The sequence below is a fragment of the Alligator mississippiensis genome, chromosome 2 (assembly GCF_030867095.1).
Source record: "Alligator mississippiensis isolate rAllMis1 chromosome 2, rAllMis1, whole genome shotgun sequence".
In the NCBI taxonomy this organism is placed as follows: domain Eukaryota; kingdom Metazoa; phylum Chordata; order Crocodylia; family Alligatoridae; genus Alligator; species Alligator mississippiensis.
In genome coordinates, this window is record NC_081825.1 from 226,054,330 (window position 1) to 226,076,067 (window position 21,738).

Consider the following 21,738-nt stretch of genomic DNA (forward strand, 5'->3'; position numbering starts at 1 on the left):
TAAAAAGTGGAAACAGGGAGAGATCACCAAAGATGAGTATACCTCCTCTGCTCGCACTTGTAGGGAGGCAGTCAGACGGGCCAAAGCTACCATGGAGCTGAGGATGGCATCCCAAGTAAAGGACAACAAGAAACTGTTCTTTAGATATATAGGGAGTAAAAGGAAGGCCCAGGGAGGAACAGGACCCCTGCTAAATGGGCAGAAGCAATTGGTGACGGACAGCGGGGACAAGGCTGAACTCAACAAGTCCTTTGCCTCAGTGTTGCTAAGAGAGGGGCATGACAAGTCTCTCACTGGGGTTGTAGAGAGGCAGCAGCAAGGCGCCAGACTACCATGCGTAGACCCTGAGATGGTGCAGAGTCACTTGGAAGAACTGGATGCCTTTACGTCAGCAGGCCCGGATGAGCTCCATCCGAGGGTACTGAAGGCACTGGCCGACATTGCACAGCCACTGGCGGGAATATTTGAACGCTCGTGGTGCATGGGTCAAATCCCGGAGGACTGGAAAAGGGCCAATGTGGTCCCCATTTTCAAGAAGGGGGGGAAGGAGGACCCAGGCAAGTATAGGCCAGTCAGTCTCACCTCCATCCTTGGCAAAGTCTTTGAAAAAATTATCAAGGCTCACATATGCGAGAGCCTGGCAGGACAAACTATGCTGAGGGGAAACCAGCACGGGTTCATAGCAGGCAGATCGTGCCTGACTAATCTAGTCTCTTTTTATGACCAGGTTACGAAACGCCTGGACACAGGAGGAGGGGTGGATGTCGTATACTTAGACTTCAGGAAGGCCTTCGATACGGTATCCCACCCCATACTGGTGCACAAGTTAAAAGGCTGTGACTTGGACGACTACACAGTCCAACGGGTGGCGAATTGGCTAGAGGGTCGCACCCAGAGAGTCATGGTGGATGGGTTGGTTTTGACCTGGAAGGGTGTGGGCAGTGGGGTCCCGCAGGGCTCGGTCCTTGGACCGATACTCTTTAATGTCTTCAGCGACTTGGACGAGGGAGTGAAATGTACTCTCTCCAAGTTTGCGGATGACACAAAGCTATGGGGAGAAATGGACACGCCGGAGGGCAGGGAACAGCTGCAAGCAGACCTGGACAAGTTGGACAAGTGGGCAGATCACAACAGAATGCAGTTCAACAAGGAGAAATGCAAAGTGCTGCACCTAGGGAGGAAAAATGTCCAGCACACCTACTGCCTAGGAAATGACCTACTGGGTGCCACGGAAGCGGAAAGGGATCTTGGAGTCCTAGTGGACTCCAAGATGAACATGAGTCGGCAGTGTGACGAAGCCATCAGAAAAGCCAATGGCACTTTATCGTGCATCAGCAAATGCATGACGAATAGATCCAAAGAGGTGATACTTCCCCTCTATCGGGCGCTGGTCAGACCGCAGTTGGAGTACTGTGTGCAGTTCTGGGCACCGCACTTCAAGAGTGATGCGGATAACCTGGAGAGGGTCCAGAGAAGGGCCACTCGTATAGTTAAGGGCTTGCAGACCAAGCCCTATGAAGAGAGACAGGGGCACCCGGACCTCTTCAGCCTCCTCAAGAGAAGGTTGAGAGGCGACCTTGTGGTTGCCTATAAGTTCATCACGGGGGCACAGAAGGGAATTGGTGAGGTTTTATTCACCAAGGCGCCCCTGGGGGTTACAAGAAATAATGTCCACAAGCTAGCAGAGAGCAGATTTAGACTGGACATTAGGAAGAACTTCTTCACAGTTAGAGTGTCCAAGGTCTGGAACGGGCTCCCAAGGGAGGTGGTGCTCTCCCTTACCCTGGGGGTCTTCAAGAGGAGGTTGGATATGCATCTAGGTGGAGTCATCTTAACCCAGCACTCTTTCCTGCCTATGCAGGGGGTCGGACTCGATGATCTATTGAGGTCCCTTCCGACCCTAACATCTATGAATCTATGAAAGAGGATGAGCTAGACTTGCAATTCTTGAGGCAGCCCTCAGAGGCCATACGGTCTAGGGACATGGTTGTCACAGGGGACCTAAACTACTCTGACATCTGCTGGGAGAAGCAGTCAGCTAAATCCAACTGTTCACATAGGTTCTTAACCTGCGTACAGGACCTTTACTTAATGCAGGAGATATATGGTCCCATTAGGGAGAATGCCTTACTGGACTTGGTGTTGGCTATGGAGGAGGACCTGGTATGGAAGCTGTAGATTCATGGTCACCTTGGGGACAGTGACCACCAATCAACTGAATTCACCATATGGTGTAGGGTGGGAAAGATAACTGGTAGGGTAGAAGTGCTTCACTTTAGGAAGGCTAACTTCAGTGTTCTTAGCAGTTTAGTCAATGATGCACTGCAGGATAGGAGTATTGGCTGGATGGGAGTCCAGGAAGGGTGGCCATTTCTAAAGGAAGCGATCCTTCGGGCACAGAGGGAGACAATACCATTGTGAGAGAAAGGGGGGAAAGGGGCCAAAAAACTTCCTTGGCTAAACAGAGAAATCCAGAGAAGCCTAAGGGCAAAAAAGGAGGCATATAGGAAGTAGAAGCAGGGAGAAGCTACCAAGGAGTATACCTACTTGGCCCGCACTTGCAGGGCGGTAGTCAGAAAGACCAAATCAACTACGGAGCTGAGGCTGGCAATACAAATTAAAGACAACAAAAAGTCTTTTTTTTTAGGTATGTAGGGAGTAAAAGGAAGGTGCAGGGCAGCACAGGACTCCTACAATTAGTCACAGACAGGGGGGAAAAGGCTGAGTAATTCAATGAGTTTTTTGCTTCTATTCGTGAACAAGGGTCAAGATAAGTCTGCTAATGGGTTCTTAGATGGGCATCAGAGGGACACCTCCTACCAACTGTTGATGCTGATTTGTTGCAGAGTCACTTGGATGAACTGGATGTGTTTAAGTCAGCAGGCCTGGATGAGGTGCATCCGAGAGTACTGAAGGAATTGGCTGGTGTCATAGCAGAACTGCTGGCACAGCTGTTTGAGCACTTGTGGTGCTCAGGTCAGGTCCCAGAGGACTGGAAAAGGGCCAATGTGGTCCCTATTTTCAAGAAGGGGAGGAAGGAGGATCCAAGTAATTATAGCCCAGTCAGTCTCACCTCTGTCCTTCAGAAAAGATTATTAAGAATAATATTTGGAAAAGATCATTAAGAATAATAATTGCCTTCTATGATCAGGTCACAAAAGCATTGGATGCAGGTGTCGCAGTGGATGTAGTCTTTCTGGACTTCAACAAGTCCTTTGACACTATCTCCCACCCCATTCTCATGAAAAAACTAGGTGACTGTGGCATTGATGCCTACACAGTCAGATGGATTGCAAATTGGCTGAAGGGTCATACTCAGAGGGTAGTGGTGGACGGGTCTTTTTCGACCTGGAGGGAAGTGGGCAGTGGAGTCCCCCAGGGCTTGGTCCTTGGTCCCACACTGTTCAATTTCTTTATTAGTGACTTGGACGACAGGGTAAAAAGCAGCCTGTTTAAATTTGCTGATGATACCTGTCACAACCCAAGGGTGTGATTTTTGTTTTGTGTGCGCTTTGGCACCACTGAATTATTTTCCCACCAATTTGTAGCTTTCTTTGCAGTGTGCATTTCTTCTTTGCAGCACAGAGATGCGCTTTGCAAAGAGTTCCCGCCATTTATATTATAATTTGAGCCCCATTATTGGCTTGCGTTAGGTTGTTCACACGTGGCGGCTGGTGATTGGCTTGCTAGCCGTATAAAAAGCTTGAGTGGTTTCCGCCCAAGTTGGAGGACTCCACGAACACCAGGAGGAGGAGACTTCACACTGTGCGAAGATCTCTAAGCGCTGCGGATCCTATTGGACCCAGCGCATTTCAAGCAGGCAACAGGGGTCTGATCAGCCTCTAGCCTCTCCCCATCACCGAGCGCAATCCTCGACGTATCCCTCTTCCCTTCACGCAAAAGGATCCACGGAGCCTTGACAACTCCGTGGGAGAGATCCGAGTGTTGTCTGAGTCCTCAAACGAGGATTTAAGCGGAGCTGTGCCTGGGAAACTGTCCAGCCTACACTGCGACCATCTTTGGTGTAAGTAAACAATCTTGAATCAACCATTACGAGTCCATGCCTAATTCTAGCGTGTTGCCTGTTTTCTCCGACCCAGCGTGCCCGAGCTGCTGGCCACAGCCCGCGCGGCGTGAAAAAGGGCCCGGATTGCTTCCGGCCTGCACATGGCGATGAGGATGGGATCAGGAGAAAACATGCTAGAGCTAGAATTAGTTAAGAACTGCCCTTGGCGCGGTGAAAAACGCCAAGTGAAAAGTTTTGAGGAGCTGGAGGCGCATATCGCTTACCACCAGGCGGGCGGAACGGGTGAGAGATTTGTCAGCGGACGCCTTTCGCTGAAGGGAGAAGAGGGAGCCTCTGAAGACGGAGCCCCAAGAGAGAGAGAATTGTATTTGCTCCCTGCGGCGTTCGGGTGTATAATGAGTGATGAGCGGGTCCTGTTCAGGCCCCTCGATACTGTGTCCCTTGCCAGAGTCAACCCGGCGGGCTCAGTGAACCCAACCCTCACCCGGGAGTGTGCCCGATGCCTACGATTTTCATAGATTTTCATAGACATTAGGGCTGGAAGGGACCTCGGAAGATCATCGAGTCCAGCCCCCCGCCCAAAGGGCAGGAAGTCAGCTGGGGTCATAGGATCCCAGCAAGATAAGCATCCAGTTTCATCTTGAAGGTGTTCAATGAAGGCGCTTGAACAACCTCCGGTGGCAGGCTGTTCCAGACCTTGGGGGCTCGGACAGTAAAGAAATTCTTCCTTATGTCCAGCCTGAAATGATCTTGTAGTAGTTTGTGACCATTCGACCTCGTCATCCCTTGGGGCGCTCTGGTGAACAAACGTTCCCCCAGATACTGGTGGTCACCCCTGATAAACTTGTAGGTGGCATCAGATCACCCCTGAGCCTGCGCTTTTCCAGGCTAAAGAGCCCCAAGGCTCTCAGCCTGTCATCGTAGGGTCTGCTTCCCTGACCTCTGATCATGCACGTGGCTCTTCTCTGGACTCTCTCAAGCTTCTCCACATCCTTTTGGATTGTGGAGCCCAAAACTGGATGCAGTACTCCAGCTGCGGCCTCACTAAGGCTGAGTACAGGGGGAGAATGACGTCCTGGGATTTGCTTGAGAAGCATCTATGGATGCAAGCCAGCATTTTGGTCGCTTTACTAGCCACAGCATCGCACTGCAGGCTCATGTTCATCTTGTGGTCAATGATGACCCCCAAGTCTCTTTCTTGCATAGTGCTAGCCAACATAGCACTGCCGAGCCTATAAGGATGCTGCGGGTTTTTCTTCCCAAGGTGGAGAACCTTGCATTTATCGGCATTGAACAGCATCAGATTCTCATCCGCCCACTTGCTGAGCCTGTCCAGGTCAGCCTGGATCATCCGCCTGTCTTCTGGTGTGGATACTTTGCCCCAAAGTTTGGTGTCATCTGCGAACTTGGCCAGTCCGCTTCTGACTCCAGTGTCCACATCATTAATGAAGATGTTGAACAGTATGGGTCCAAGGACAGAGCCCTGGGGGACCCCACTGGTCACAGGACACCACGATGAGTGACTTCCATCAATTACTACCCTCTGGGTCCGACCCCGGAGCCAATTTTCCAGCCAGTGGATCGTGGAGGACCCAAGGCGACAATTGGCCAGTTTCTCCAAGAGACGATCATGGGACACCAGATCGAAGGCTTTTTTGAAGTCAGGATATATGACATCAATCTCATCTCCCTTGTCCAGGAGATAGGTCACCTGGTCGTAGAAGGAAATGAGATTGGTCAAGCAAGACCTACCCGCAACAAACCCGTGCTGGCTATCCCTTAAGATGTTGGCGTCGGCCAGTCCATTAAGGATGGCCTCCTTGATAAACTTTTCTAAGATCTTCCCCGGGATAGAAGTCAGGCTGATAGGCCTATAGTTAGCCAGATCCCCTTTCCTCCCTTTCTTGAAGATAGGCACCACATTGGCCTTCTTCCAGTCTTCGGGCACTACACCAGAGCACCAAGAGTTTTCAAAGATCCGCGCTAGAGGCTGGGCTATGATGCTCACCAGCTCCTTGAGTACCCTGGGGTGAAGATTGTCAGGGCCGGCTGACTTGAAGGGGTCGCGAGCATAACGATATGCTTGGGAGAGTGAAGAGCCGGTGCCGATTGGCCGGTTCCCTCCCCTCATGGCGTCAAGATTAAGGGGTCGCGAGCTTCCATCCGAGCTCCGCGAAGATCTGGAGACGGAGGAATGCACCGCAGATGAGAGGGTGGCTCCGCGGTATGACAGGGGGGGAGAGTTAAGTGCAACGTTCCGTACAATTGCTGATTTAATGAACAAGAATTTAAGTTTAAAGGCCCAGCTGCGTATGGCTGTTCAGGCGGTCAAAGAAGCGGCTGAAAGAAGGGATCCTGAAACGCCAGCCCAAGATGGCGCCGAGCAAGAGGGAGACCGCGTGGAAGAACCAGAAAAGAAGGGTGGAGCTTCGGAGGAACCCACGAGATTTCGGTCAGCGACTCCGCCCATCGACGCAGCGTCGTCTCCGGCAACCCCAGCTAGCGACGCAGCGACGTCTCTGCCAACCACGCCTTCCTGCCGACGAAAGAGAGAGTCAAGCAGAGGAGTGCATCCGCCCCTCCTGCCCGAAGCAGTAACAGCAACATCGACTCCCGAAAGAGCAGCTTGTCCTGTAACAACGATCAGCCCAGTGACTGATGCACAAGATGCTGTCACCAGTCGCATTCTTGCTTGGACGGAATTACAACAGCTATACAAAGAATCTGAAATGGAGTCTGACGAGGCTATAGTCTCATGGCTGGAACTCATGTCCATGGAGTTTAAGCATGACTAATTGGCCTCTCCTTCGTCAGTTGTCACAACTGCGTATCCTGATGGAGCCAAGATTATCTGTTGATCGGGACCGTCGACACCCGACCGAGATTCAAGGCACAAGACACCGTGAATCCGATCTTCCATCATTGCCACAGAGAACACCAGAAAGGTGATACATGTTTGGATTTCTCCTACAGCGTTCTGGACTCAATAAGCGTCAACTTCGGATTTTAGGGGACGCAGGTCAATGGCAACTGGCCTATGAGTTAGGTTTCTGTTATCTAGAAGAGCTAGACGACGGCTCCTCGACAATTTCATCTAGTTGAGTGTACAAGAGAGGGTAGTTTAGGGTGCTGAACACTTGTATTATAGTAAAGTTTCATGGAAACTTTGTAAATATGTTGAGATGCGTTAACCAATTTTTTTTTTTTTTTTAGAGTTTTTTTGTTTACAGATCCGGAATTCAGAATGCATGGTGAAGAGAGGCCCTGAGAAGGATAACATCATCGGAAGAAGTGAGGGTCTGACGTACGACTTCGCCATGACGCCCACTGAAGCCCTGATCGTGTAGTTTTTGTTATGAATCTGATTATGTGTATTTGTGTTGGTTTTTGTTCAACTCGATCCCAGGAGAGCGAATTTTATGTTGGGGAATTTTATGTTTGTTTGTTTGCTCGTTTGACGACTCGTGATGAAGCTCTGGATCACTCTAATGACAAGCGTGCAGCATAATTCAGTTGTGCCTTCAGCAAGGGGGGATGTCACAACCCAAGGGTGTGATTTTTGTTTTGTGTGTGCTTTGGCACCACTGAATTATTTTCCCGCCAATTTGTAGCTTTCTTTGCAGTGTGCATTTCTTCTTTGCAGCACAGAGATGCGCTTTGCAAAGAGTTCCCGCGATTTGTATTATAATTTGAGCCCCATTATTGGCTTGCGTTAGGTTGTTCACACGTGGCGGCTGGTGATTGGCTTGCTAGCCGTATAAAAAGCTTGAGTGGTTTCCGCCCAAGTTGGAGGACTCCACGAACACCAGGAGGAGGAGACTTCACACTGTGCGAAGATCTCTAAGCGCTGCGGATCCTATTGGACCCAGCGCATTTCAACCAGGCAACAGGGGTCTGATCAGCCTCTAGCCTCTCCCCATCACCGAGCGCAATCCTCGACGTATCCCTCTTCCCTGCGCGCAAAAGGATCCACAGAGCCTTGACAACTCCGTGGGAGAGATCCGAGTATTGTCTGAGTCCTCAAACGAGGATTTAAGCGGAGCTGTGCCTGGGAAACTGTCCAGCCTACACTGCGACCATCTTCGGTGTAAGTAAACAATCTCGAATCAATCATTACGAGTCCGTGCCTAATTCTAGCGTGTCGCCTGTTTTCTCTGACCCAGTGTGCCCGGGCTGTTGGCCACAGCCTGTGCGGGGCGAAAAAGGGCCCGGATCGCTTCCGGCCCGCACAATACCAAGATTTGGGGTGAGGTGGGCACACTAGAAAGGAAGGACAGATTACAGCAGGACCTGGACAGGTTACAGGGGTGGGCTAACGAAAATAGGATGGGTTTCAATACTGACAAGTGCAGGGTGCTATATTTGGGCAGTAGGAACCAGCAGCACACTTATAAGCTGGGAAACTCCTTTCTTGAGAGCATGGTGGCAGAAAGAGACCTTGGAGTCAGTATTGACTCCAAGATGAACATGGGCTGACAATTGAGGTCACGGTCAGTAGGGCTAACTGTACCTTGTCGTGCATCCACAGGTGCATCTCAAGTAGGGCCAAGGAGGTGATCCTCCCCCTCTATGCAACACTGGTCAGGCCACAGCTGGAGTACTGTGTTCAGTTCCGGGCGCTGCACTTCAGGAGGAATGTGGACAGCACTGAGAGGGTACAGAGGAGGGCCACCCGCATGATCCAGGAACAGCAGGGCCGACCCTACAAAGAGAGGCTATGTGACCTTAACCTGTTCAGCCTTCACAAGAGAAGGCTGAGGGGGGGACCTGGTGGCCATCTATAAACTCACCAGGGGAGACCAGCAGGGTTTGGGAGAGACCCTGTTCCCGCTAGCGCCCCCCAGGGTAACAAGGAATAATGGCCATAAATTGTTAGAGAGTAAGTTTAGACTAGACATCCGAAGGCACTACTTCACAGGGCAGCTAGGATCTGGAACCAGCTTCCAAGGGAAGTGGTGATGGCTCCTACCCTGGGGGTCTTTAAGAGGAGGCTTGACGTCTACCTGGCTGGGGTCATTTGAGCCCGGTTTTCTCTCCTGCCCAGGGCAGGGGGTTGGACTCGATGAGCTACTAGGTCCTTTCCAACTCTACTTCTGTGAATCTGTGTGAAAACTTTTTAAGGGTCAGCAAATTAAAAAAGGTTGAAAACAAATGATCTGCCTGCATTCTATTTATAACCACTGTTCAGGTTGTTGAAGGCTGGTATTAAATCCCTCTTCAGGCTTCTCTTTTCCAGACTAAAGCCCAGTTCTCTTGGCCTCTCCTCATAAGCTCATAAGCTACGTTCTCCAGCACCCTAAACATTTTCATTGCCTCCGCTAGATTCTTCTCAATTTGTCTACATCCTTTCTGTACGGGGGTGGAACTAGACAGTACTCCAGTTGTGTCCTCACCAGTCAGGAGTGACCCGTAGGGGGTGCATAAACCCCCCTGGTCAGCAGGATTGGCTGATGGGGGACACCCTCCCCTCCCCCGGTCGCTGACTCAAGAGGCATCAGACACCCATGTCACCAGTGCTGAATAGAGGCGAATAATCTCTTCCCTCAATCTGCTGGCATGGCCCCTGTTAATGCAGCCCAGTACGCCATTAGCTTTATTTTCTCAACAAGGGCACACTGTTGTTTCATATTCAGCTTATTGTCCACTGTAACCCCCAGGCTCTTTTCTGCAGAGCTACTGCTTAATCAGCCAGCCCCCAGCCTGTACCAGTGTTGCCTCCTAAGTACAGGACTTTGCACTTATCCTTACTGACCCTCATAAGATTTTGTTTGGTTCAGTCTTCCATAGTTTCATAGTAGCTAGGGTCAGGAGGGACCTGAACAGATCATCTAGCCTGACCCCCTGCCACAGGCAGGAATGAATGCTGGGTTCACAAGACCCTAGACAGGTGATCATCCAACCTCCTCTTGAATTTGCCCAAGGTAAGGGCAAGGACCACTTCCCTAGGAAGTTGGTTCCAGATTTTGGCCACCCTTCCAATTTGTGCAGATCTCTAAGAATCCTTGCCCTACCTTCTAGCCTATCATATCTTCTCCTGTTTCCCCCTCTCCCCCAGCTTGGTGTCATCTGCAAACTTGCTGAGGGTGTATTCCAGTGTTTCTCAACCTTTTTCACCCTGCAGAACACTTACGTGGCCTCCCCCACCCCATGTCACACCAGCCGAGCTGGAGAGAGATTTGGTTGGCAAGCAACTGAACGCCACAGACCGGGGAGAGGGGGTAGCGAGCGGCGGGAAGTGGGTGGCACAGCATTTGAATCGCTTGCTGGAGCTGCACGTCCCCATCTGTCTGGATACCTGCAGCAGCAAGCAGGTGGGAGGGGGGTCGTGGCTCCAGGCGGGGGGTGTGGCTCCAGTCCAAAATGCTGTGGCACACCTGGATGTGCCTGATGGCACACTGCTTGGGACACACTGATGTATTCCATCCCATTTTCCAGGTTATTGATGAAGATATTAAACAAAACTGGCCCTAGGACCAACCCCTGGGACACTCCACTTGATACTGGCTGCCAACTAGATGTTGAGGCATTGATTACTACCATCTGAGCCCAGCAATCCGGCCAGTTTTCTATCTACCTTCCATTCCATTCATTCAACCCAGACTTTCTTAGCTTGTTTGCTAGAATGTTTCATAGTGCTTAGGGTTGGAAGGGACCTAAACAGATCATCAGGTCCGACCCCTGCTACCACAGCCGCGCCACACTAATGGAACTTAGTGCAATGGGGCCAGCCCTGTTTGGGTGTTGGTTTCACAGGAAATGGAAGTAGCTGCATCAAACACAGAAGGAGAGAGTGGAACTACGAGACACTGATGGGAAAAGCTGTGGATGCTTCTTCCCTCCAGCAGTTGAATCCCATATCCCATGTGCCATCTGGGCACAAGCCATCCCTCCCACCACATCTCCAAGGGCACGAAAGGATGCGGGATGCAACACACAACTGGCTGCAAGGTGCAGGCAATTGCTGAGTGGAGCCACTTTGACACAAGAACAGATAAAAAATTAGAGTAACTATCTCTGCCAAGAGAGGTGCCATCAGTGGTGCCTGTGCCATGGAGAGGGAGCCTAGATAGCCTGTATTCATAGATGAAAAAGACTTTTACCATGCAAAGGGAAAAGAGAAATGGGTTGTTTGTTCTTGGGACATGGAAGAACAAGAAATCAGCCATAGATTGGACTGTGTTAAATATGATCTCAAAAGAGATTACCCAGTTTCTAAAGAAAGTTAAATATTGCCTGTTTCTAAAGAAAATTAAATATTGCAAGACAGATTAAGCAATATGCCAGACACTATTGTTAAGCCATGGGCAAGATGTCCAGATGCCAACTAAGGCAACCATGAGCAGCAAGAGTTCAGCTGTTTCCACTCACTGACTGACCTGGAGAATCTCTTGGTGACCCTATGTCAAGACAGCCCAAAGCCCTAGTAGTGTCACTGCTTCGTATGACAGCCCAGAGAGCTAATTAGAGTGATAAAGAAGGACGGTGGTGATGCGAGATGGAATTAGGCAACGTGCACAATCTGGAAATCATTAAGGCCGGTGCGCTCTGCCTGTGAAACTGCCTTAGCATCGCTAGTACGTTGTGCCTGGGTAATTTTGTGCTCCCACGTTTCCCTGTTCTGTGTAGCCAGCAAAGCCTTAGAAAGGCAAAAGGGAGTTTTCTTCGTGACACAGATGGGAGCTTTATTTATACTGGGGAAATCTGGACCCAAAGCTCCTTGTGGGCATTTTGGAAACCCCCAACGTTTCACTCTGCAATAGCAAACAGCACCACATGTCCAGCTGCCTCACCCAGGAGGAATTCAAGAGCTACTGTCCTCCAAAGATGCCAGGGGTGGTGGTCCTAGTACACATCATACTACAGAGAAACTGTTCCCAGAAGCTGTAAAAAATGCTACATGTTGTAGAAGACCATGTTAAAGGCCTTGCTAAAGTCAAACTATATCACATCCACTGGTCTCCCCACATCCACAGAGCCACTCAGCTTATCATAGAAGGCAATCAGGTTAGTCAGGCATGCCTTGCCTTTGGTGACCCCCATGCTGACGGTTCCTAATCACCTTCTTTTTCAAGTGCTTAAAAATGGATTCCTTGAGGACCTGCTCCTTTTCCAGAAGCTAATGTGAAGCTGACCAGTCTGTAGTTCCCTGCTCCTCCTTCCCTTTCTTAATGATAGGTGTGGCAGTACAGTAGGGGGCGCTGCTATGCAGAGACACCTGCCTCACTGTGCTTGGCCCATAACCTTGCTTTGAGGGTCTCTCTCGGGAATCCTTAGGAATTGTATCTGTCCAGGTCACCTGATTGACCAACCTAAACCACAAGGACCAGAGGTAGAGAGGGGTCACCTGGGCTGACCCAAGTGAAGGTCAGAGAGAGAGGGAAGGGATTTCTTCACAATAGGCACTATATTTGCCCTTTTCTGATAGTCTGGGACCTCTTCCAATTGCCACAAGTTTTCAAAGATAATAGCCAGTGGCTTTGCAGTCACGTCGTCCAACTCCCTCAGCACCCTTGGGTGCATTGTGGCTGGCCCCATGGACTTGTACATGTTCAACTTTTAATTGTACTGGTAATGATCTCACCTTGGAGAGTATCCTTGAGCTGGGAAGATTAGAGCTAGTCAAAAGTTGGAATTTCCATTCTGCAGGGAATGGAAAAACACTCTATTTTGGGAAAAAAGAGATTTGAAAACTTTGCAGAAAAAAAGCAATTAAAAATATTTTTGAAATAAAACATTTTGTTTCAAAACCTCAAAATGAAATTTCACCTGAGCTTAAATTCTGAAACTCCATCTAATCAAGGGTTCTCAAGTCTTTCATGCCTATCACAATGGCAGTTATTCAACTGAAGAGCTGAACCTGCAAGCTGATTGACCCATCATCAGGTTAGTTTCTGATGGAAATCTGCACAGTAGGCAAGTTTGAAAAACTGCCCATGTTCCATTGGAGGATGAGCTGAAACTAGTCTTCCTAGAAAATATTTTGCTTTCAACAAATCAGGATTTTTGACAGACAGTAGTTCTGTTACAAAACTTCTGACCAGCTTTGGGAGGGTAACAAACTCATTTTCTTCCTTTTAAATGCAAATAGACTCTGTGAAAGTGTCAGTGGTAGGGTGAAAATAATGTTTCCAATTATTTCCTACAGTATATCCCACTCACCAATTACCTACACTTGCAGTCTATTTTGAAAAGTATTGAAATGTACATAATTAGATATCTAATTGAGATTTTAAACTGACCAGGCTATGAAACAGTAAACCACTATATTAAGGAGGAACTTCCAGAGTTCTTCAGGTGTGAAAAAAAACACTAGTAAAACAGGAAGATACTCTGCCTTTTTTGTCCCCATAATTTTGCTACCAAGCTTAAATAGGAAAACATCAAAACCCTTTTAACATTCATGTGATCTTTTACCACGATGTATCTTGGGTGCATCTGAATGCAGCTTCTATGCTCTGCAAACGTTATTGATTTTCAGTAGAATGTTTAAAAAAAAATAGCAGCATGGCATGTTGTTAGAAGTCTAACAACAAAAAAGACGAAATAGCATCAGCTTTATTAGTATTTTTGTAACCCTGCCTTCTGTATGTGTATTAGTCGATAAGCAATTGAGAAGTGATTCACTGTAAACTACCATTGGCGAGAAATGGATTTTGTGATTTTGTCCAATTAAGCGTTTTTATCAGAAGTAATGAATCTCTTACCATCATCATAGCAGGTGGCCATGTTCCCAGTGCACTGGGAATCCTCAGCTTTCTCAGGCCAAATAATACCTTTTTTATTAATCATTTAGGGTGTTTATATACATGCTCCAGGAGTGGGGGGAGGGGTGCTTTTAATTAGAGCAGCTCTAAGAGCTGCTCTTATTAAAGTGCCCAGAGTGTCTCATGTATCAGTGTTCCTGTGCTAAAAAATGGTGGTGGGGGTGCTTTAACTAAAGCTCTTTGAACGAGCTTTAGTTAAAGCGCCCCTGCCACCATTTTTCAATGCAGGGGTGCTGATACATGAGATGATATAGTCTGCAAGAGCGCGGTAATTACCACGCTCTAGCAGACTCAATTAATCGAGTGTGTTTTGAGGTGCTGTAATTACAGTGCATCAGAGCAGCCTTGCTGCTTGTATATAGGCACCGTTAAAAACAAGAAATTCCTTTAATACCCTCCTTCTATAGAATAACTATTATTGAACCCTGTGAAGGTAGTTCAGAAAGTTTTGAGATGTGGATGCACAGGTACTTTTGAGACCTTCAATAAGTTCTAGTTTTCTGGGCTGTTAGCTCTTTCACGAACAGAAAATAATGACACTTCATAGTTTAGATGAGAGCTAGTTTTAAATAGTATCCTGGGGCATTTCTACATGTGCTCCTGATGTGGCGCCCAGCGCTTTTAATTAGTGAGCTGCACTAATTAAAAGTGCCCATGCGTCACATGTATTAGCAACACAGCACATCCCCACGCTGAGAAAATGGCAGCGGTGCACTTTGAACTAAAACACATCAAATGTGTTTTAGTTCAAAGCGCACCACCACCATTTTTTCAGCATGGAGGTGCTGCGCCACTGATGCATGTGATGCACGAGGCTGCCAGAGCGTGTCAGTTTCCATGCTCCAGCGCACTCGATTAATTGAGTCTGCTCCAACACACTGGATTTCCAGCACATCAGAGCAGGCTCCCGGCATGTGTGTAAGTGCCCTTGGTGATAAGGATCACTCCTTTCTCAATTGAAATAGTTTGGAGTTTGTGAAATTTTCTGTGGGGTGAATACCATGGAGAGACTTTAGTAGGCTTGTTCTGGCAGTAATTCCCACTATGTTGTTGTGGGTTTATTGTAGAGAGTTCCTTCTGACTTTTCATAGTACATACATTTGCAGAGATTAAGCAGTGAAGCAAAGAATCTTTTGATGGAATGCTTATTTGAGAGTGTTTTGTACATGGCTATTGTCAAGTTTCTCTTTTGATTTAAAATCAATATAAGTTAATAATCCTAAACTTCTCTTTTTAAGAAATTAATTGGTGGTCAGCTAATAGGAGGGAACTATAGCACATATGTGTGTCCATCTAAAATTCTTTGTCTTCCTATCTTAATACGCTTTCTGGTTATCACTCCCATCCCCATCCTCTTTTCATGCTGCTCTGAATAGCATTGTCTGGTTAATTCCCAGTCTTCTAGCAGGTTAATTGCACATTGCAGAAATCTGCTGAAATTGTTTACAGTTTTGGAAAACAAAATGCCCTCTTTCCTTCCCTTACAACATGTAGCAGCATGGTCTAATGCAGGGGTGAGCAACCTTTTACTAACAGTGAGCTCCCAAACCTCTGCAGCGCCCCCTGCCTGTCCCTATCTCAATCCCGTAATGCAGCCTCTGCCGAAAAACATGGCAAACAATAATTCTGGAGTGGCTAATTTGGTGGTAAGGAGGATACTGCAGGGAGTGAGAGAGCAGCCCTCTTCACAGAGCAGGGACAGCAGCCATTAGCAAAATGTGGAGTGGGGATCAAATCAGACAACAGAGGTATCAAGGGATTGTTGCACCCTTAGTAATATGTGGGCTAGATCCAGTCTGGATCATGGGCTGTAGGTTGCCAGCCCCTGGTCTGATGTGCTGAAGTAAAGGATAGGAGCAGTCCTAGGTCATGTCCCAAGTCACTGAACCCCTGTTTTAGAATCCCCCTTTATAAACCTACTTTACCATGGTATTTTCAGAGTTCATTTCAGCCAGACTTAATCATAAGGCAACATACTTATTTAATTTATTTTCTAGAAGTTGACCTCGTTTCCCTAAGTTCTTGAATGCTCAGGGTCTATGAAGAGAAATACCCTAGAAACATGAATAATAGATAATAATTCCATTTGTCTCTTCCTTGTGGTAAAGATTGGCAAGATACTATCTGTTCACATAACCATTCATTTGAGGTATCAAGAAACCAAAGATGAGCCTTTTCTCACCTTTTTTTAGAGGAAACCAGAGTGAGGCTCTTGACCAGTGTATAATAGATATTAGTCCTACAAAATAATATTATTAAATAGTTCTCTTTGTAGGTTTTGGGAAAATGTGAGGCATCAAAATTGCCAGCATTATATTCATTTTGTTAACAATATCTCTGAATTAGTCTTTATTGGTTTTGTGTGATATGTTGGGGAATTTCTCCATGCAGTAAATACCAGGAATATTGATTTGTAGATGGCTTAAACTTCTGGATGGAGAAATCCTTACCAATCTAAACAGAGTTCTGATGTGAACTTGGTTTTTATTTAACCCACTGGGAATGCAAGTCTGTTTTTATTGCTTGCAAGACTGAGATACTGGTACATGCAATATGCCCCTCAAGATATGCAAATTTAACTGCCTTATCCAAAAATTTTGAAATTTGCATCTCTGCTTCTGTGTAAGGTGCAGTATCCAAGAGGATGGATTTCTAAAGGGAAAAAAACCTAACTTCTAGAGCTCATTGCATAGAGGTAGTATTTATTTGGCCAAGGGATTTCTAGATTGTAGAGTCATGGCTCTAGTTCATATTCAGAGCTGCAAGTTAACTTGATGTAAATTGTTTCATTTTCTTCCATTCTTCCCATTTCCAAAACTGATAATATAGAAAGTTTTCATTTCTCATATTGCACTGTTTAATTTGATCTATTAACTGTTTTAAATATGAACTAGTCTCTTGCACTTGTTTAAGACCCTTTTCATGGTTTCCATATAGCATGTTTAACAAGTGGAAATTTGTATAGGGAGTACCTTAAAATCCATTCACTGTTGCTTTTTACTGTCAGCTTCATCATTCAGATACACACAGTACATGTTCAAGTGATATAACTTAATTATGTTCAATCTGTGTAACCAAATTATTAAATACTATTTTTAAGAATTCATTTGCCCCATCCAGTTCTGTTTGCTGGCTTAAAGGACCTATTGTATGGAAACCACTTAAAAAGGAAAATTTAAAAGAATTACTCTACATATTGTTTGGATTAGATTTGCCTTCAGTAAAGCTATATGTTAGTTTAGTTGGTGCAGACTAAAATGACTGTCAGTTCCACTCTGTGGTGATGTAATGATTCATGTGGTCCCACTGTGTACAGACGGCCTTCCAAAATATCTCCTAGAAGCTCTACTGGAAACTGGAATAGATCTCGCAACTGAAAATCAGTTCAAATCAGTACTAGAATGGATTTTGGGTAACTTCGATGGTTTACAACACAAGTTAGCGTGGCTAGCCTAGAGTCAGTGAACTGTTCATATCTGCAACGGTGCCATCACATGAATTTAGTTAGGAACACTTAAGCTATTTATTATAGATGATAGAGTTCTGTGAATAAGGATTTTTCCAGTTGTCGACCAAGCCGAAATAAAAAAAATTTCAATTTAGGTTTACCTTAAATATTTTATTTGAACCTAAATGAAACCTTTTGTTTATTTATTTTCAGGTTATTTCACCATTTTTATCTTTATCTTGTGTTAATTTCAAAATTAGTCAAAATGTTTGGGTTGAAATTTTTACAGTGTTTTTAACTGAAGTTGTTCATGGAATTTGACCTTAATTTGAGAAGTTTCATTCTCTTCCTTCTTGATGCAGTCTCTGTTCCTGCTATCTGTACTTGGGCTGAGCTTCCAAGGAAGTTTTATCTGAGTGTTGGCTGATTCAAACTATTCCAACAGTTCTAGTGGGTGACAAAAAATGAGTTAAAACTTAAAAAAAAAAATGTTGCTATTACTCTCACTGCTGACACTCCCTGCATATAATTTTGGCTAATGAAATTCCTGAAATTGGATAATTTGTTGTTTTGAAGAAAATGTGGAAGAGAATATTTAGCACAACTTATTTTTAACATCATGGTTATTTCCTTATCTGATTACAACCAATTTGCTGTTTATTCAGAGCCAATCATGAACCCCACGGTCAAGTGTAATAGTCCCGCCTGGGAGAAGTTGCCAATAATTCAGATCACATTATGCTGTGAGATTCTCACAGTTCAGTCAGAAACACAAAGTTGCCTACGTTTTAGAAACATCTAAATTCCTAGTTATGTAGGAAGTTAATTTGAATGAGCAGCTGAATGCCTCCTGGAAAATGTTGAAGGGTTTCTGTTTATCACCCATTCTGCTTGCTCTCCCTGTCATATATTTTCTGCAGTTCTCTAGTATTGTTCTTGATGACAAAAGGCATTTGCATGAAAACAGAATCTTTGTATCTTAAGTGCTCATCTGTTCCTGCTGTTTATTTCCCACCTAAAGTCATAATCCTGTTTGTGGCATCACAATTGGTTGCAGTAGAAATGATTATGTCATCACAAACAGAGGATTATGACTTCAGGTGGGGGGATAAGCAGCAGGAACAGATGAACTCTTAAAAACCAAAATACTGTTCCATGTAAATGTCCCTCGTAATAATAAAACGGGTGGGGGGAGGGAGGGGAAATACAATGGAGAAAGAGAATATCAATATGAGCAGAATTGTTTCTGAAAAAGTGGGGCTTATGATTTTCCTTGAAGCAGGAACAGCTATTTTAAAGTAGGGGCATGTCAATCCAGAATTTATTCTTCTAAATCATTTTTTATCTTGAATAAAACTTGATCAAACAAATTATTACTTGGATGCAGGAAAGGCTGCATATTCAAGGGTTGTTTTTTCATCCTTATGTCAAGCTTTTCTTATTCCTTTGCAAATAAATTTGTCAAGGAATTTTTAGTGCTAAAGAAGATTTTCTGCCATTTGTAATAGAACATCCAGAATGGAACATATAAAGTGGAAGGACCATGCTAGAAGCACATCTGTGTCAGACCATGAGCCAGTCCTGCCCAATGCCCTCATCCCATAGACACTTGCGTTTAAAACTGCAAGCAGCAAGTTGGCATTTCTCTTCAGAGCTTTCCATTTTATGATCTTGAAAATACCCAGTAGAAAACTTGACTTGTGCTTTATATTGGCTTTATCTGAGACTTTTCCCCCCATGCTGCTGCTTTGTCCTTTGTTAGTAGCAGCTGTAAAAAAATCTGTGAAAGTGAAAGGTTTGTAAGTGCAGAGTAGAACTAAGGTGTAGAATAGGTATGGGGGTAGAAGAGAGATTAATAACAAAGCCTATTGTGTTCTTTCTGTGAGATCAGCGCATTGGCATGCTTTCATTAAAATTTTCCTTGTTAGTTTGGGTGATACATTAGGGTGAGGGGCTATTTGATGTCTGAGAAGTGGTGAGAAGTTAGCTGCCTAATGATGGACTAATTAGAAAGCCCAGCCTAGCAGGATCCATGGAAATTGATTTGCACAGTGCCGTTTTTGCTAATGAGAATCATGAATACATGTTTGCAGTCCTTTACTTACTCTTCCTCCCCACAGCTAATGAAGGAAAAGTAATCATTAAGAGCTCAGCTATAATCTATCCAGGTTCCTTTCCCTGATAGGAATAGCCAGACTTAAAGGATTTCAATTTTAAATAGTGTTCCTTGTAGAGTGAGCTCCACAGGTGTGACTACTCTAAGTCTGTTTCTTACCATGTCTTTACTCATAGTCCTTTCCAGTGTATAAGAAGCCAGTATTGTCTATGCATTATCAAGAGGGCACCAAGAGTTAAGTTTATTGCAACATGAGGCTAAAAGGGAGCCATGAACAGACTTCTAATTAAAATGAGAAATCAGGTAGGCAATTTCTTATTTGTGGGTACCACAGGTACACCTATAAACATGTTAAGAATCCCTAATGTTGATGTGTATAGTGTATACAGAACAAAAAAAAGTTTGCACTGTGGAGAACAGCTCACTCAGTGACTTTTTTTTTAGTACGCACTTAGCTAGTGCGTACACATTATTTTTACTTTCCTGGAACGTGTACACCTGATTGAAAACTGGGGCTTGTGTATGTTGAGGGCAATGCCCTAAAAAGTAGAATTCTTTGGAGAATGGGAATCGTTCTGTATAAAATGCATCAGTGATCCAAGTAGTATGCTAGCCTGTAAGCAGGCCCAAATTGCTTTCAGTATACTGCTTTCTAATTGCCTCACAGACTAGCTCATGTTAGGTAGCAAATTTAGTGAAAATGAACCAGGACTTCCCAAGCCAGTGATGCTAAAATGTTGCCATTCCTCCCCCAGTCCTTTGGATGTACCCAATCACTTGTCAAATAAAAAAAAAAAATGACATACAAACATTAGCTTGCTTAGTTTTTACCACCCTTTGCTTTATTTTATTTTTTAAAAGTGCGTTATTCACTATCAGAACAAGATGCTATGGGTGCAGCATTAGGGTTTTGGGAGCTCTCCATAAACTGCTTAAAGAACCTTATTCAGAACATGTTAAGTGGATTGGATGGCAGAGAAGCCAGATTGAAGTCAGTCAATGAAGACTTTAAAGAGAGAAAAATTAAGCAACAGTTGTATAATATCCGTTCGAAGAGTGGAGAGGTAAAAGCTTCCTTCCTTCCTTCTAAAATAAAAGGCTGTTTCAGGGAAGACACCTTTTTAAGGTAAGAGTGCGTGTATGCAGTAATGAGAGAGGGGCTTCAGAGGTGAGACTAGAAGCAAAAATCATTTCAACCACACCCAGTGGTGGAAAGCAGAGGAGAGAAATCTCAGAATATGTGATAGAGAGAGAAGGGGAATTAGAAGGGAAACATGCTCATGTCAGAACCTTTGAAGCTTCAATAGGTCAGCAAAGACCTCGGTACAAATAGAGAAAGAGAGGGAGTGCTTGAGGAGCTAACAGTGGTAAACAGGTATTGGGGCTTACCAGAATTTTGATAAGGATGGGGAAGATGCTTGCTTTGGCTTGTGGGAGGTCATTCTGTGCTTGGGGTGTCAAAGGAAAGAAACAAAAGGGTGAGGAGAAGTAGGCGTGAGTGAAATACAAACTATCAGGTGTTCAGGCCTTATCTGCACTTCTAAAAAGTGCATTTTTTTTTCCATCAAGGTAAGTAGTTTTGCATGAGGTGAGGTCATTGTGGCATGTGGCTCAGGCATGTTTGTTACCCCAAAGTAAAAAACACCCCCCTACAAAACCCCACACTTTCTATCAGTATGACAAGGTCAAACTGCATTTTATCGCTGCAAATTTCTAAACCCCTCTTGTTGCCTTTGTTATCAAATGCCCCCACTATTCCCAGCCCCCAGAAATAACTCTTCATGCTTGCTGAGCAGAGGGACTAAAAACACAAGAATGAAATTCAAAGCTAAGACTCCATCTCTAACACTTCTATTCATCTTTTTGTAATGTAGCATCTGTGGAACATAACTTCCCACATAGATCTGAGGCTTGTAGTACCTAGGCAGGATAGGGGGTCAGCTATTGAATTCCTTCCCTGCGTTTGAAGCGTCCCAGTCTCAGTGTTGCTGATGCAAGAGGTTTTGTTTAATATTTCTTCCTTTTGTTTCTGCAGGGAAACTGTGTAAAACATTTAAAGAACTGGTCAACCCAGTTTAGTATTTATTGCACTGTTACTGGTTGGGGCCTGCAGACATCTGCAAGATGCACCACATAGTATTTAAATCCCATGACCACATGTAAATTTTGAGCCAGCTCTTGGATATTGCCTGTGCTCAATAAAAGTGAATCTGCTAAGTAACTGCATGGATTCCCAGCTCAGTAAAGAGAATCCAAAATGGCAATGAAGGAAGATCATCCACAGTGGCAGGCTGGGAGACTTCCTCAGAAGTTAGCAGTTCAATATTTATCATTAAGAGTGAAAGGTGTGTGGCCTGTGCATTTGGGTAGTTTACTGTGTTGT

General features: G+C 45.3%; 1 protein-coding gene across 3 annotated transcripts in view; it reads left to right on the forward strand.

The window, feature by feature from the left end:
* The window catches only part of LOC102576723 (transmembrane protein 263), a 313,136-nt gene that overhangs the window by 112,926 nt on the left and 178,472 nt on the right, over positions 1-21,738 (forward strand). Inside the window, exon 3 of one of the 3 annotated variants that reach the window (XM_059722782.1) lies at positions 7,241-8,137. The exons of the other annotated variants lie outside the window; for them this stretch is intronic. Coding sequence (XP_059578765.1) covers positions 7,241-7,374 — 134 coding nt within the window. The 3' untranslated portion in view covers positions 7,375-8,137. Of the gene's footprint in view, positions 1-7,240; positions 8,138-21,738 lie in introns of those variants that run through there. 3 annotated transcript variants of the gene reach the window in all.